The sequence below is a fragment of the Rhopalosiphum maidis genome, chromosome 1 (genome assembly GCF_003676215.2).
Source record: "Rhopalosiphum maidis isolate BTI-1 chromosome 1, ASM367621v3, whole genome shotgun sequence".
Lineage (NCBI taxonomy): Eukaryota > Metazoa > Arthropoda > Insecta > Hemiptera > Aphididae > Rhopalosiphum > Rhopalosiphum maidis.
Window position 1 is genome coordinate 42,037,768 of NC_040877.1, and position 15,550 is coordinate 42,053,317.

General features: G+C 29.8%; 1 protein-coding gene across 1 annotated transcript; it reads left to right on the forward strand.

The window, feature by feature from the left end:
- Nucleotides 1–293: 293 nt before the first annotated feature.
- LOC113549499 (protein tyrosine phosphatase type IVA 1) lies at nucleotides 294–5,657 on the forward strand. Its single transcript, XM_026950829.1, has 5 exons — nucleotides 294–471; nucleotides 3,815–4,295; nucleotides 4,363–4,494; nucleotides 4,573–4,739; nucleotides 4,813–5,657. The coding sequence occupies exons 2-5, from the start codon at nucleotides 4,170–4,172 to the stop codon at nucleotides 4,922–4,924; spliced, it is 537 nt and encodes a 178-aa protein (XP_026806630.1). The 5' UTR covers nucleotides 294–471; nucleotides 3,815–4,169; the 3' UTR covers nucleotides 4,925–5,657.
- Nucleotides 5,658–15,550: the final 9,893 nt, after the last annotated feature.

The following is a 15,550-nucleotide window of genomic DNA, read 5'->3' on the forward strand; positions in this document are numbered from 1 at the left end:
ATATTGCGAATCGTCGCGATTCGCAATATTCGCATTATCCATTGTCGCACGACGATACACAAACCGATAAACGAATAAACCGTGTGCCTAGTCATTGGGTCGTCGTGACGTCAGCAATGGTGACGGCGGCAGCAAAGCGCGGCACTACGGCGGCTGCGGAGACCGTAAAATCGTTAGGTGGGGGAGCGCCGCCAACGACCGACACGCACACCCCGTCAGTTCCCGCCCGCCCACCGTCGCCGTTCCCACTCGTCGCAGCAACGGGCTGGTCGACGCCGCCGCCGCCGCCTCGCAACCGGAGCAGCAGCAGTCATCACTGCCGAAGTTTCCGTACCGTACGTTCGGCGATGTTATTTAAATCCCCGGGCTGGTAACGGGAAATTCGTTCGTACTGGTATGTGTACAGTTTTTGGCAGTTTTTCCGTTGATTTAACGACGTCTACTTCCATGGTCATTCATCGAGCACTGCAGGTAAGTGCGCGCTGCTTTCCGCTAACCCACAAAGTCCGCGCGAACCGTCTGCACCGTCGTCGCGTGTAGACGTCGTGTATTTGTTGTCGACACGACGCGTACACAATAATAATGTGTATTGCGGTCATCATCTGCTCGGCATCGTTATTGGCACTATACGGCCGCCGTCATTATCTCAGGTAGCTAGGTAGAGACGGACCGACCGACTGACGAACGTACAGACCGCCAGCACACGATGTTTGCACGGGCGGCGGATATCGTTCGCGCGAGCCGCGTCGGTCGGTTATTTTACGCGCGTCACGATCGCGAAACGTTCTCGCAATGGCGTTTGGCCATAAATAGAGGTACGTACGGCCGTCGTCGACGATCTTGAGGGGCGGTCGGACTACGACGACCGTACGTACGTACGTTGTGGCACGATTATTTGCTGGGAGGGGGGAAGAATAAGAAGGATCGAGGTGGCCAGCAACTGTTGTGGCGGCCGTCGACCACGTCTTGCCGTCTCAGTCTCTTGGTAGTTGGTGGCGAGAGCTGGCCAGCACACACACACACACACACACGGTCAACCGCAATAATATTATTATCGTAACAATAACTTCTTAATAAAATATACTAAGTACACAATATTATCGTCGTTCAATTTTGAATTTTCCTAGGGGCCATTCTACGTTCGACGTCAACGTCCGATCAACAAACATTGTATTTTACCGTATACCATAGTCCATAATATTATCGGCAAGTATATTATAATGTATACCCTGCGATTGTTTATACCTATTTATTGTCGCCGTTGTATTATGTAGTGTGACCGACGAGTGGCCGCATCAGATCTCTCGAGTTCCACCGATAAGCATATTATTATTCATCTTACAGTCATAGTTTTCTCGGTGTAATGTCCAGTGTCAGTTCAGTATATATATATAGTTTTCTAACAGTTTGGCTGAGGAATGTTTTAAGAGGAGGACATTTCCAGTTTTTCTTAGTTCTCTTGTATCCAATACAGCGTTCTAGTGAATCACCAACCTATAACATTACAGATTAAATCAATAGAATAGGGATATGCCAGTCTTATGAGAGATTATTCAGTGGTCGACAGAAAACACGAGTTAATGAAAAATATATAAAATCTATTTTTGTTAGGTATTCCAAAACCAGTACCAATATATTGAAATAGTTTTTGTAAAATATAGTTATGTAAGCACTAGATATATTCCCAAGAATGATTTTTTTTCAGCACTTACCATAGTTATAAAATTGAAGTAGGAATTTGATTCATTTAAACTATTATTGTAATTGATATCGTTCAATTTATTATAGGTAGGTATTTTGTAAATTTAACACTGATATATTACCTACTTATTGATTAGTTTTGTAGGTATATAAGCATACTCTTAACTTTTATAAAAACTAAAATAATTAGTACTGTAATTGACTTTCTTGTCTATGTAATAAAAATAGAGAGTACCTAACTAGTAAAAGTAGGTTGTATAATCATGTAGGTAATTAGTTTTGGTTGTCTGATACTCTGATGTTTTTGAAGTGAAATCAGTTTGAAATCCCAAGTCTAAAAATTAATTTGGTAGGTACATAGCTGTATACCTTAAATCACATTTTGGTAGTTACCTCCTACCTTATTAATATCGGTCATTTAAATTAGTTATATTTTAAAAATTCACATTCATCATTGAATCACATTTCTTTTTATTGACTTAAAGAAAAATTATTTTCTTATAAAACTAAAATGCCTTAGGTAGGTATTTTAGTTGAACTAAAACTATTATAACAACTCATATTTTGTCATTTAATATTTAAAGTTGATCTAGAAATAGTTTTGAATTGGTGTTTAAGGTCAGTAAGATTAAAATAGTCGGTACCAATTGTGTTTGTACTCTGCAAATTAAGTGTCTATTACTGTATTGTTATCTAGTTAAGAAAGTACATTAATACTAAGAACTAAATTTTTAGTTTATTATAAAAACTATTTTGCATGATATTAACAAAAATATTGACCCTTAGTGGTATTTTGTTAAGACAGGTAGTTACTTTAAAATGTTATTTTTATGCATTTTGTAAACTGTTTATGAATTAAAATAATGCCCTTTACATCATAATGATTTTGTTGCCATAATACTAAAGAAGCCATAGGCATTTTAAATTGTGTATGTCATAACAATATGAAAACAACAACTCATTTTAAAAGTAAATTATGGTTATTTTTAAACTTTGAATTAAAGTTAATTGTGTAATGGAATTCAATAAGTATTTTATAACAATTTTAAGTTTCCTTTCAGATTTTTGTTTATTTTTATTCCATTGAGTTGTGGGTTAATTAATAATAATTCCTAGTACATTTTTTTTGATTAGTCAACAATTTGTTTGATAAAAGATTAATTCTATGTATTTTTAAATTTTTTATTCCTTTAAGTACTCAAAGTACTTCAAATTATAGAAAAAGTGTTTACAAAAGTATTAATAGTTATGTGATTAAATATTCATATGGAAATATTAAAATCCATAAATAACAAATCATAGATTAATATTCAAATACTTATTTAAAACATAGTACTATTCACTAATACCTAATAATCTGTGTAATTATTTTATTTTTATTGAATTTACCTATAAAATTGTAATAAGTGTTTTCTCATCATACCTTTGATATGGATTCAGAAGATTATTTAAACTCACTGTTTACAATGTTCACACACAATGTTGGTACCAAATCATAAATTATTAAAACATCATAAATTGTAATGTTAATATTTGATGTGCAAAGTGATTTACTGTTAAAATAATATTAGTTATGACTTATGAATAAGCAAGATAATATATTTTCAGTTGCTTTAATTATTATATTTTTCAACTTGCTTATTATGCAATATATATTGAATCTTATGACTGTTTAATTGTTATTGTATGTAATATAATTTATTTAGAGAAGTGTATAGGGTTAATAAAAAAAAGGCTTGTAGTTTTAACTAGGTACTTAGTGAAAGGACATTGAGCGGATAGGCTAGTTAAATATTGAATTTAATAGTTGTGATCCACTTAATGAATTAATGCTTTTGGTCCAATGTTGTCTTGCTCAATGTATTGTTACTAATCATATCAAATATAAATAAAATATTTCCGCATAGTAAAATAATAATGTAATTGTAGGTATCTATACAATTTTACAAGTTTAACTTATAAATAATTTATTTAAATAATATTTACCCACTGAATTCCAATGAAAAATAATTGTAATCTAGTCATAATGTTTGTCATTAATAGCTTAAGATAAGCAATTGTCAACACAAAAACTATGATTTATCATTCTTATCTTAAATAAATTTTGTTTCAGGTTGTTAAATCTGTAGCAGCCTTTGGTTTCATGGATTTGTCGTTAGACAGCAGTGAATATTGCCAGGCACAACACAATACATTGGATGTGAATGCATACTAAATCATTTTATTTGAATATTATGCTTGCTCGTTGAACACGCATTGATCCTAATCTATCCTTATTGTTGAATCGTTTTCCTCGATAATTTAGTATAATTTGTTGGTCGTAAGAACAAAAACGCCGCTGTTAATTTATGGACTAAAGACTAGACTGTTTTTTGTCTTCAGTTTTCAGTTTGGACATAGACATCATCTAAACAATAATTCATCCTTATATAATTTAATTTTCCTGTTATATATTATAAATCGGCTCAATGAGCAACGAAACTATAATGCGTCAAAAAGACATAAGACCACCACCCTGCGAGATAGATTATAAAGGCATGAGATTTCTAATCACCGATAGACCTAATGATCAGATAATTCACAACTATGTAGCTGTAAGTAATACAAAATATATTTTAAATCTAAATTATTCAAACTAAATTATTATTTTTGTAATTTTAGGAATTAAAGAGGCATAATGTTAAACATGTTGTGCGTGTTTGCGAACCAACATACAAAATAGATGAATTGAAAGCAGAAGGTATTGTAGTGACTGACTTGGCATATGATGATGGCACATCCCCTGCAAATGAGGTAAATTACTCAATTAAGTATTATTTTGCTCATTAAACATGGTATATCTTTAATTATATTGTGTTTTATTTTTGTTAGTTGATAGAAGAATGGTTTGAATTATTACGAAATCAATTCCGTTCAGATGAAGGCAGCTGTGTTGCTGTACATTGTGTGGCTGGTTTGGGTCGTGCGCCTGTCTTAGTTGCTCTGGCATTGATAGAACTTGGGTTGAAATATGAAGATGCTGTTCAATTAATCAGAGAGTACATATTATACATTATAAAATAAAATATCATCTGTTAATGTGCTGATTTCTAAGATAAAACATTTTTTTAGGAAACGAAGAGGAGCTATAAATTCTAAACAACTGGCATTTCTAGAAAAGTACCGTCCGAAATCTAAACTGAAGATGAAGAATGGACATAAGTCTACTTGTTGCATCCAATGAACACATCCCCCATATCTCGGTCATACTAAACTTAAACTAATAACCATTTTATGCATAGCACAAATATAATAATCACCAAAAACACTTAGAGAAACCCATGAACACTAACAATTGAATATGTATTGCTGTTGCGATAAAAGATCTGATAACCTTTCATCTAGTATAGTGCAAAATAATTAGCGTGTTTTAAATAAGATTTAATCAAATTGTTAAAACGTAAATAAATTTAATTTGCTTTTCCCAAAATTTTTTCAACTTTTGCTTTACATCCTAAATAATAGGGCGTTTAGTAATACACTATTAAAGTAACTTATTATAACAATAATAATAATCATTTTTTTTTATTTTTGTGATAAAATAAAACCTTATACTGTCAAACAATGCATTTCTCATAACCAATGTCTTCTAAAAAATAATATTCAAATCAAATTGATATCAATATACAACAACTCATTTTATACTTTAATACTATTTTGTTTATTCCATTGTGTACGAAATATATTATAAAAGTGCTTTCAATCACTAAATAATATAAACTTTAAACTTACGGTTAGTTCCGAAAATAATGGAGTAGATAATCTTGTCTGTAATCGAACTTTGGAAGTGCAATGAGTTCACTAACTTACCAAAAAGCATACCAGTTATGATTATATAATAAATATTAGCTAATTCAATTTTGATTATACTTGTATAATATAATAACTTATTATAATAAATTATCGATGCGCATACATTTCCCCCCGACTATTATTGTGCATTGGATTTTTTTTTTTGAATTTTAAGTATTTTTGCGAACGTGTAGCAATTTGTTTCCAAAATATAAACAAATATATATATATATACATAGAAATACTTGAATGTATTATGTAAATTGATTATTCAAAGTAAGGTTGTCCTTACATGCATTCCTCGTGCTCACTATTTCTTTTATAGGTAGTACATAGTAAATATTATTAAATATTATGTACGTCCCAACTCGCGTGGCAGTTATCTTATATGATCTTTAATCATTCTCTTCCTTCCTCCTGCTATCCACTTTTTTCCATATTGCGTACTAAATTATACAGCTGACGTGGAACAGGAGAAACCTACAGCGTGTTTAGTTAAACAATTTTCCGATTGTCTGACAAAAAATATAAACGTTTCATAAAAAAAAAAAAAAAATACCACCCGATCGATACATGAACACTATATTATTGCGTAACACGACAATGATACTATTAATACGATGACGTAATAACTCCCCGCCGGGCTCTGCATAGTGGCGGTCAGCGTTTTATTTCCATTGTTGCGGATAAAGTGCATCTCTCGCCCATTCATACAACTGAAGCGGCTGCAAAACATTGACTAAAAAGTATAACTAGGAAATAATACTAAAGTACCTAATTGATAGATATTGTGTGCTGAAAAAAAATGTAAATGCGTTGACGGTGCGTGACGTGTGTAGATGAGAACGGAGAAAACCCTCGTTCGCAAATGGTTGAACTTGAACCCTATCGGGTTTTCGGTGACGCACAGACATCGTTTCCGTGGCGTGACGTATATAGGTGACGGCAAACTTGGGCCAAAAAATACGACACGACGACGACCATATTATAATAACGATTAAAGAATGGCAAACAGTTGCCAAACGCGTTGATTCGTCTAGAGGATGCCAAAAAGATGATTTTTTTTGTTTTTTCGAAGTTTTCTCGACGCGCGTTGCATAGGCTGTCTGTCGTAGTGTCGTGTTTTTATTAAAACATAGATATACCCGATCAATTTATTTATTTTTAATAATTTATGGTTTGTTGGGTTTTAGAAGGGTAGACGTCAGTTATACTGCTATAGGAATATAGGAAACCTAATTGCGAATGAAATGTATCATTTAAGTAGGGGAATGCCTACATTAAATTTGTTTTAATGGTAAGGTATCACGACAAGTTAGTATTAATAATGAGTGCACACTTCTGACGAGTGAAAACCTATCTACACTTGACTGGTTCGTTCTCTGTAATCTGCAGTATACTCTCGTGTTATTCTTAAAAACTTTTAAAAACGGTTTTCGAATGTGTCTTTAGGTGCATTTTAGAGAGAGAGCATAGAGCAGCCCCCCATTTTGGATTTTGAATGTTTGTGTATAAATTTGGATTGATATTTATGTTTAGTTGTTGTAAAAATATAAAAGCTTATACAAAAAATATACGTTATCCTTAATCCTCATTATCACGAACTTAATCATGTATACATAAATGTTAGTAATGTACGTCGCACATTATACTACATGCACGATGTATACCTACAGAGAAACCGTATTGTGGTTTGAGAATATACAGGACATGGGTATTCTGATAGATATACATAAAAATAACTTATTGGATTTTAAATAAATTTGTTAGACGTTGGTGTATCTATTCCTGTAGAAAATCAGAAATTTGATCCCCCAACTGTCATTGATTATCATCTAGGTAGGTACTTAATTTAATTTAATTATATGTTAATATTAAAGTAATAGTAGGTAATAGTAGATAGATGTTTAGGTCTTAAAATAGTGTCATACTTTGTTTTTGTTCTTTATTGGTAAACATCACTTATTATATTAAGAGTGATTGTGTGAATAATCAAAGAAAACAATTGACTTATACTTTTTAGTTTTTACCATTCACTTAGTATATACATAAATAACAAATTGTGTAAAAATACTGGAAAATTGTATTTTGCATATCAAATATAAGTATTATATATATCTGCAGTAAAACTTCAACCTAACCCCGTGATCAATCGTGCTCACTCTTTTGAAAATTTGTAGGTACCAAAAGTAAAGGAATATAGGCGCGTAAGCAGTAGGTAATTATTATTGTTTGTATAAGTAAATAACGATAAATAATAATATATATATTTTTAAATTAAGCTATATTGCTTTTTACAGTCTGTACTTATTAATAAACGATGTGTGAGCTGTATTATAAATAGTTCTATTAGGGTCACATGAACATTTTATATTAGGAAAATCATTTCAAACGTCAAAAAACAAATACTGATTACTTCATATTTCCAGTCCTAACTTAATAACATGACATTGTATACACTGTGCATTATGCATACAAAATAACATTGTACCTATATTATTATAGTTCGTTAAGTATAAAAGAAATGAAGTTTCGATTAACCGTAGTTTTCATTTATCAATGTGACTCCTACCCGCCATTACCACGGATAATCGAGGTTATATATTTTGCCCACGCAAATTCTGTAGCCTTTAATAAGTTGTATTAGATAATGTTATAGTACAGGGGTGGCCAACATGACTATGTACGCGAGCCACATATATTAATGCAATTATATCAAGAGCCAAATTATCTAATCTGTAGGTACTTTTATAACACAAAAATAATAAAGATAGCTAACATCCGATAAACATATCAAATTACGAAATATGAAATTATAAAATAATAATAAAAACATTTTTTTTTTTTTTTTTGTAAATGTATGCAAAAAATAATTAAAATTTTGGTTTTTGTAAATAAGATCACGAGCCACATACGTCGATGACAAGAGCCGCAATTTGGCCACCCATGTTATAGTATCTGCACTTCAGCACTTGTGCCTGTATGAGGTATTTACGTTCAGTTATAACTTTAGGTACTTACGTCTTACTATACTATATTATTATTATTATTAGCGCATAATTTGTATTTTTTTTTCCGTGATCACAATATTCATTATGCGATTATTTCTTTTCACGCCTTACAATGACCCGGCTATAACCTATAACTCATTTGCGCACATTTACCTTTTTTACAAATTACAACTCAATAGCACAATTTACGAACAATGGAAATAATTTTCAAAAATCATTAAACCGCATATAGGGTGTACACAGTTTGTGTGATTCCAAATTTTCGAATTAGTAATTACCTACTAATTACCGATGATGGAGAATTATATTATATACCTTCTCTTACAGGTTAGACTGTATTTAGGTTTAACTTGGAGTAAAACAGATTATAACGTTAGGGTATTGAGAAACGATAACCGATCAAAAAGTACGAGTTATGACTATTGTAAGAGATGCGTGGTATAATATTAATAATGTATAGTGTAGATGTCACCTAAGCGGTACCCTTGTACATCTAAAGGTATATATTTATACCTACGTGTATTAAACTTTGTATAAATGTCTATAATACTGTGCGTCATAAACTACACATCTTATAATAATTAACCGAACAATGCATAAACATTGCTCCTCACGCAAGTATACAAAATTAATTAACATATTGTTTTAATAATGATAAAAATTGAAAAAGAGAGTGTTTGTATTCGGTAAACGTCGCATAGATAGATTTTAAAGTTCTTTTGTGTACCTAATACCTATTATGTATTTTGTTGTACCTATAGCGTATATAGGTAGCTATATTTTGGGGCTAAGCAATGTGTGAAAACAGTTCGGCTCCCATGTAGTGATTTACAAAGGGGAAAAAAAGGGTAGGCATATTATGAATTTTGATGTAAGCCAACGTCCGACAGAGCATCAGAACTAACCTTTGGTTGGTAGAATAAGAGATGTAAAGAGTCAAATACCATGTATCAAGTAGGAACCTATATTGTTATAGATAATATTTGATTTATTACAATGTGACGAATGGAAATATATTGTTATAACACGGTTCTCATCTCAGTTTGCGAAACTATATAAAAAAGGTAATATCTTTATTCTTTTAATTTAACATTAACAAAAAATTCAAAAATTAACAATAAAGTAGTTATGAATGATAAATATTAATAAATTAGTACTAATACGAATAATGATTTTAATTTTTAATAACGTAAATCACAATATTTTAATTTGTTGGTAAAATATATAAAAACAATAATTAGAAGAAAATAGAAATATATACCTATTAAAAAGTTTATGAGTGTCATTTCCGCCTCCTGGGATGCAACTATGCAAGTGTATACCTATGCATTTTTTTGTTGTATCCAAAAGAATCAATAGATGATAGATAATTTTTATATTTTACTGATTTGTTATTGAAATCGATTACGGGTGCTGTTCTGATATGCAGGTTATTAGTTAGGTATAACATTTTGATTGTTGATTGTAACTTTTTAGATGTAAGAGATAATTTTTTATATTTCAATTCTCCTCAGCTATAATTAAACAGATAGGTTTATAATAATTATTGTTTAATAAAGTATTTCAATAATTAATTATTCACTTTCTTAATTAATTATCTTCTAATTATAATTTTGCTAAATTATTTACAATTTAATAAAATATTAATAATCTATTTGTATTATGTTCAAATGTTTTTACCTATTGGTTTTCATTTGTATTAAGGAAAAACGATTAAATATTAAAATGTTTGAATGATTAATAATAGTTTTTAAATCCGAGAGTATCTATGTATAGTAAGTGAATGATTGGCTATTGGAAATTTGTTTTTCATTTTTAAATGACGCCCTTTTTAAATAATTGTCTTTAACCCATTCTGCAGCATACCCCGCTTTGATCTCTACCACGTTCCTGTAATATTTGAGTACGTGGCCATAATTTGATAAGCGCGAAATACAATATACCTATCTTCCTATATCATAATAGAAGTGTTTGTATTTTGTATGCAGATTCTGTAATACGTAGAATGCTTTAATACCTATATACGATATACGATATAGGTATGTATACGATTTCAAACGATAAACCTGGTGGTGCAACTATACCTACGATAGGTAATATTATATTTAATTGATGGTGGCAAAAACATAATATTTCTGGTTCACCTTCGTGAATACTAACACTAGTACTTTCAGCGTACGAAATATACGCCGTTTAAAGTTTTAGAACTGCAGTAGGTAAAGTATATTATAGTAGATAATATATAGGTACCTATACAGGATATACACGTGCCTTGATACCGTATAATATGTTTTCTTTTCACTTGATATTTTGGAGTCGTCGAGGAAGTATTCGGCAAAACACTGTTGAAAGAATTACGATACACCGATGATTAAAGTTATAGGGTTCTACTCGTATAGTTTAAAATTTACAAACTCCAATAAAATTTAATTTTATACTTATCAACCCGTTCTCGCTTACTTAACCATGAACTATTTAAAGATGATTAAATCATCTAGTTGTATATGGAAAAAAACTGAAATTACAGTTTAATGTTGCCATGTCACTAAATGCAAAGTTATGTCCTCGTGCCGCCGTGATCACTATTTATCATCTTAATTTCGCTTACACATATTGTATATTCATTACTACTGTTCTCTGCGCTGATGTTTCAGTTCGTAATATTGGTTCATTGTTTCGTATGACTTTATGCCGTAGTCATAATGGTACATTGAAGAAGCTTGCTAATGAAAACCCAACTATTTAATCAAAACATCAAACTTTAATTTATCCATTGTTTCTATACTTTTTTGAGTTTGTGTTTGCTATTTTATGTTATGAAATCATGCAGCTTTTGTTGAATACTGTAAATGTTATTATTATCAATAATATATAATAATAGGTGTATAAAAAAGTGTTATTGTATATCTATCATATTTATTTAGCTGGAAAGTTGCCCGTAATTTCATTTAATAAACAAATAATTTCATGACTCTTGGCCTCTCAATTTTTTATTTCCTTAGTATATTGACAAACCTAATGATTAATAAAAATAAAATATATATTATATTTTTAGAAATTTAGAAATTTATTCATTTTTGCTTAATTATTTATAACCTTACTATCCAAACTATCCAAGTGTACTAAAATAATGTAATATTATTATGTATGTGTTATGTTTTATGACAACATTTGGGAATTTAACGTCAGAACCAAATTGTTTGGTTATTTTATTGTTATATACCTAGCCACATAATAGGTATCGGCTAAGACAGGCAATAAAGTCAATTTCCAATATACGAAAAATATTGTTCATGGTTAGGTAATTCTCAATAAGGTTATACCTATACTGTTGTGGCATTTTTAATTGAACAACGTGTTAAACATTAACACTGATTGACAAGTGCATTTGTTTATTTAGCACACTATAACAGTAACAACATAAAGTAGCTTACAGTTGCAATTTTAATAACCTTGGCCTCCCGCGATGCTATATTGAAGGCAGAATCTTCTTTAAACGCAATTTATTTTTCAAGTTGACGAGTCTTTGGTAGTGCTCGATGCCTTGTTCTGTGGTCGAATATACAAATGTTTAAGAATTTTGTTTTCCATTTAAACCGTACATTTATTAACTAAAAATAAATATGCTTTAAAAAAAACTACTCCGCTGATTTTAAGACCGCCTAATAAAGGTATACTTTAAATTTGAAAGTGATTTCAAACAGAATTTTATAATACATTTACTGTGGATTTTAATTTCAATTCAATAATAATAAGTAAATTGGTTACTACTCAGATAAAAATTTAAAACAGTTAAGTATTAGGATATAATAAGTAATAAATACTTGTGTTAAATTAGGTAAATAGGTACCTATCCTATACTCCTATCTAATGTATATATATGAGCTTTATTAAACTTTAGTAATTACTGCTAATAATTTTCGCGGTAATCCACGGAGGTCAATAAACGTTGAGTACATTTATTTCTATGGTACCATAAACTGCTTAGATTGACATAATTTTTTTTATTTTTTCTTAAAGTATTTACTTGATTTTTGTTGTTTATTTACAGTTTTCGTTAACGACGTTGACAATTCTAGCATTATTTTTATTTGTAATTTGTATTGACAGCTTTTAGTAAGATAAAACACGTTTCGCATTTCCCATCTCTAGTTGCTTTTAAAGTGCCGCGAAATAGCTTTTTAAACAAATAGAAATAGACAATACAGTTATATAAGTATCTACGACCTACGTCCGCGAAGCGAACAAATAATGTTATTTTTATAGATATGAAAAATTGTTCTTTTTAATTATTTCATATCGAACAGTCTATTGCGAATGCCAATGTTTATGTTATAGATAAATAAATATATTTATATTTTTATAGTTTATACACATTAGCTATTTGGTATGGCCTGTAATTATATAAATCACCGATCAATTACGTAATAACATACACACACACACATATATATTATATAGTTGTTAATTAACGATATTGGACGGAATTTAACGTAGGTACCAGTTAACGTCATCATTTTCGTCATCCACTATAACATATTATATACTAATCAGTTATCACTTATTATTGCATTAACTACAGTATATATTAATTTTGACTGTTGACAATATTGTACCAGCTAATCCGACTTTATATTGGTTAACCTCTTAAAGTAACACAACTGCTTTAGTATAGTTTTCAATGTTTTTGTATTAAAGAAATGTATATCTTAGTATATTTTAAAGTTTCAACTTTGACATTTTATTGATATTTAGGCTTATACCTATATAATAGTTTTATTCACTGAGGCCTGGCCCATTCAGGTCAGTCAGGTTTGGGGTTGCAAGTCTTGCGTGTGTTGCACTATTATGCCACATAACGACAATAAACGGAGAGGTATAAATAGTTATTTATTTTGATATACATTTTAATAAGATAAAAATTCAACTTACTAACTTATTTACTATTGAACTTTACTTGGTGATTGACTAAGCATATTCATCCTAACGTTTTTATTTTTTATTAGGCAGGAATGTATTCTACAAATTGTTGATGGTTTGAAGTTTTAATTCCACTAAAATACCATAAAAAAGACTTTGAAAACACTAAACCTAACCTAGCTGTATACGCACGCATTTAATCCACTACTTCCTCATCACCAGGGCTCGGGACTTTATGCATTTGCATATTTGTTCGGGAAGTAAATAGAATAAATCTGATCCAGTGCAAATTTGTGTTGTGGTGTTTGGAGTTAAAGTTTAAAAGTTTATTGTGCATATATTTGCATATTTTGGAATTTTTTTCTACAAATGCATATTTTTAAGATTTATTGATTTTTATTGCATATTTTAAAATAATTTTTGATTATTTACTCTTAAATCATATTTTTAGTAAATTAATCAATTTTATCTACATGATTTTTTTGGCAATAATACCGATTAGGCGATAATCAATAGCGTTACGGGGAACCCATTTTATTTTTAGCTCTGAAGACAATATTATTTTTACTTACCTAACGCAGGTAAGTACATAATTAGAATTATAAAATGATTATTTTTTAATACATAAAAATTGTAATTGCTAGATATAGAAGATGCTGAGTGTTAAAAAATCCAAAAACCTCCCAATCAACAGTTTGACATTTTTTTTAAATAATATATTATGTATAAAAAATAAATGTTTAGTACCTAATATGTACAAGACTTGTTTTTTTTTAAATTAAATTTGAATAAGTATGTATTTTTTAATTAAAAATAAATGCATATTAAAGTCCATATTTTGATATTTTTTGGTGCATATGTATGCACATAATTTTAAGATTTTAAGCACATAAAGTCCCGAGCTCTGCTCATCACCAAAGAACTGACCCTAAAATGCGAAACACGAGGAAAGAAAAACTTTATAGATCAATTATATCATGACCAAATGCCTGAAATTCGGTGAAACATGAATAATCTTCATTAACTCTGGCTTCATTTTTGCACGAATTTAACTAAAAATGTATAGAAGAAATGTATTTATTTTTCCGTAATATTATCATCGAAAAATTTAAATATTTGTAAATAATGTTAATTGGTTTTATTTAGGTATAATCTGTATCTAATCTAAAATTATACTAATAATTATTGCTATTGAAACTTTAATAGATAATAATAAAACATATATTATATACATTATATTATATTATTATCTACGAAACTGTGGAAATATTTCTTTTGATAAGTTCCATGAGTTTTTTGTTTTTTTTCTCAAAATTTTAAAACACTTATTAAACGCTTATCTATAACTAAATCAACAGAATAATATATAGATTAGGCAATTAATATTGATAGGAAAATTAAACCTTAGACTTTTGCAATTTGATTTTTTAGTTTGATATTATAACTATTACTGTAGCAGAAAGTTCTGTATATTTAGTAAAATAACAGGAATTCATAGATATTTCATAATATTATTATTGAATGATCAGATATATTATGATTCAATTATTTTTACCAAATAACATTTTTATCTACGATTAAACTACATGTTTGTGTTATTAAGTTGTTAAATGTCTATTTTCTTTTATTGGTATTGAATATTTTACATAATATTCAATTTAATTTGTTTTTGTTTACTCGTCGTCTCGTTGCATGAATGATTCCTATCTATTAAAATCTTTATCGATAGTAAACACGCGATTTTAATAATTGTTTTTGTGTTTTTGATTAGAGAGAAAAATGCGCATACAACATACGTCGCCATAAACAAAAAAAACTTGGTACGTAACAGTTTTCTAGGTAAAAAGTCCAAATTAAATGACGGACCTTCAAAGTTATACCTATAACCTTAAAGGATATAGACACCCTATAAGCCAGTGGTTCTCAAATTATTTTATTTAGGTACGGAGCCTTTAAGTTGCTAAAAAAATCTACCAAAAACAACAACTCCAATTTTAAACAAAAAAAGAAAAATACACATTTTATTTAATTTAATATAGACGTGTCCATGAACTCTATAATACATCACTTATAATATAACATATATT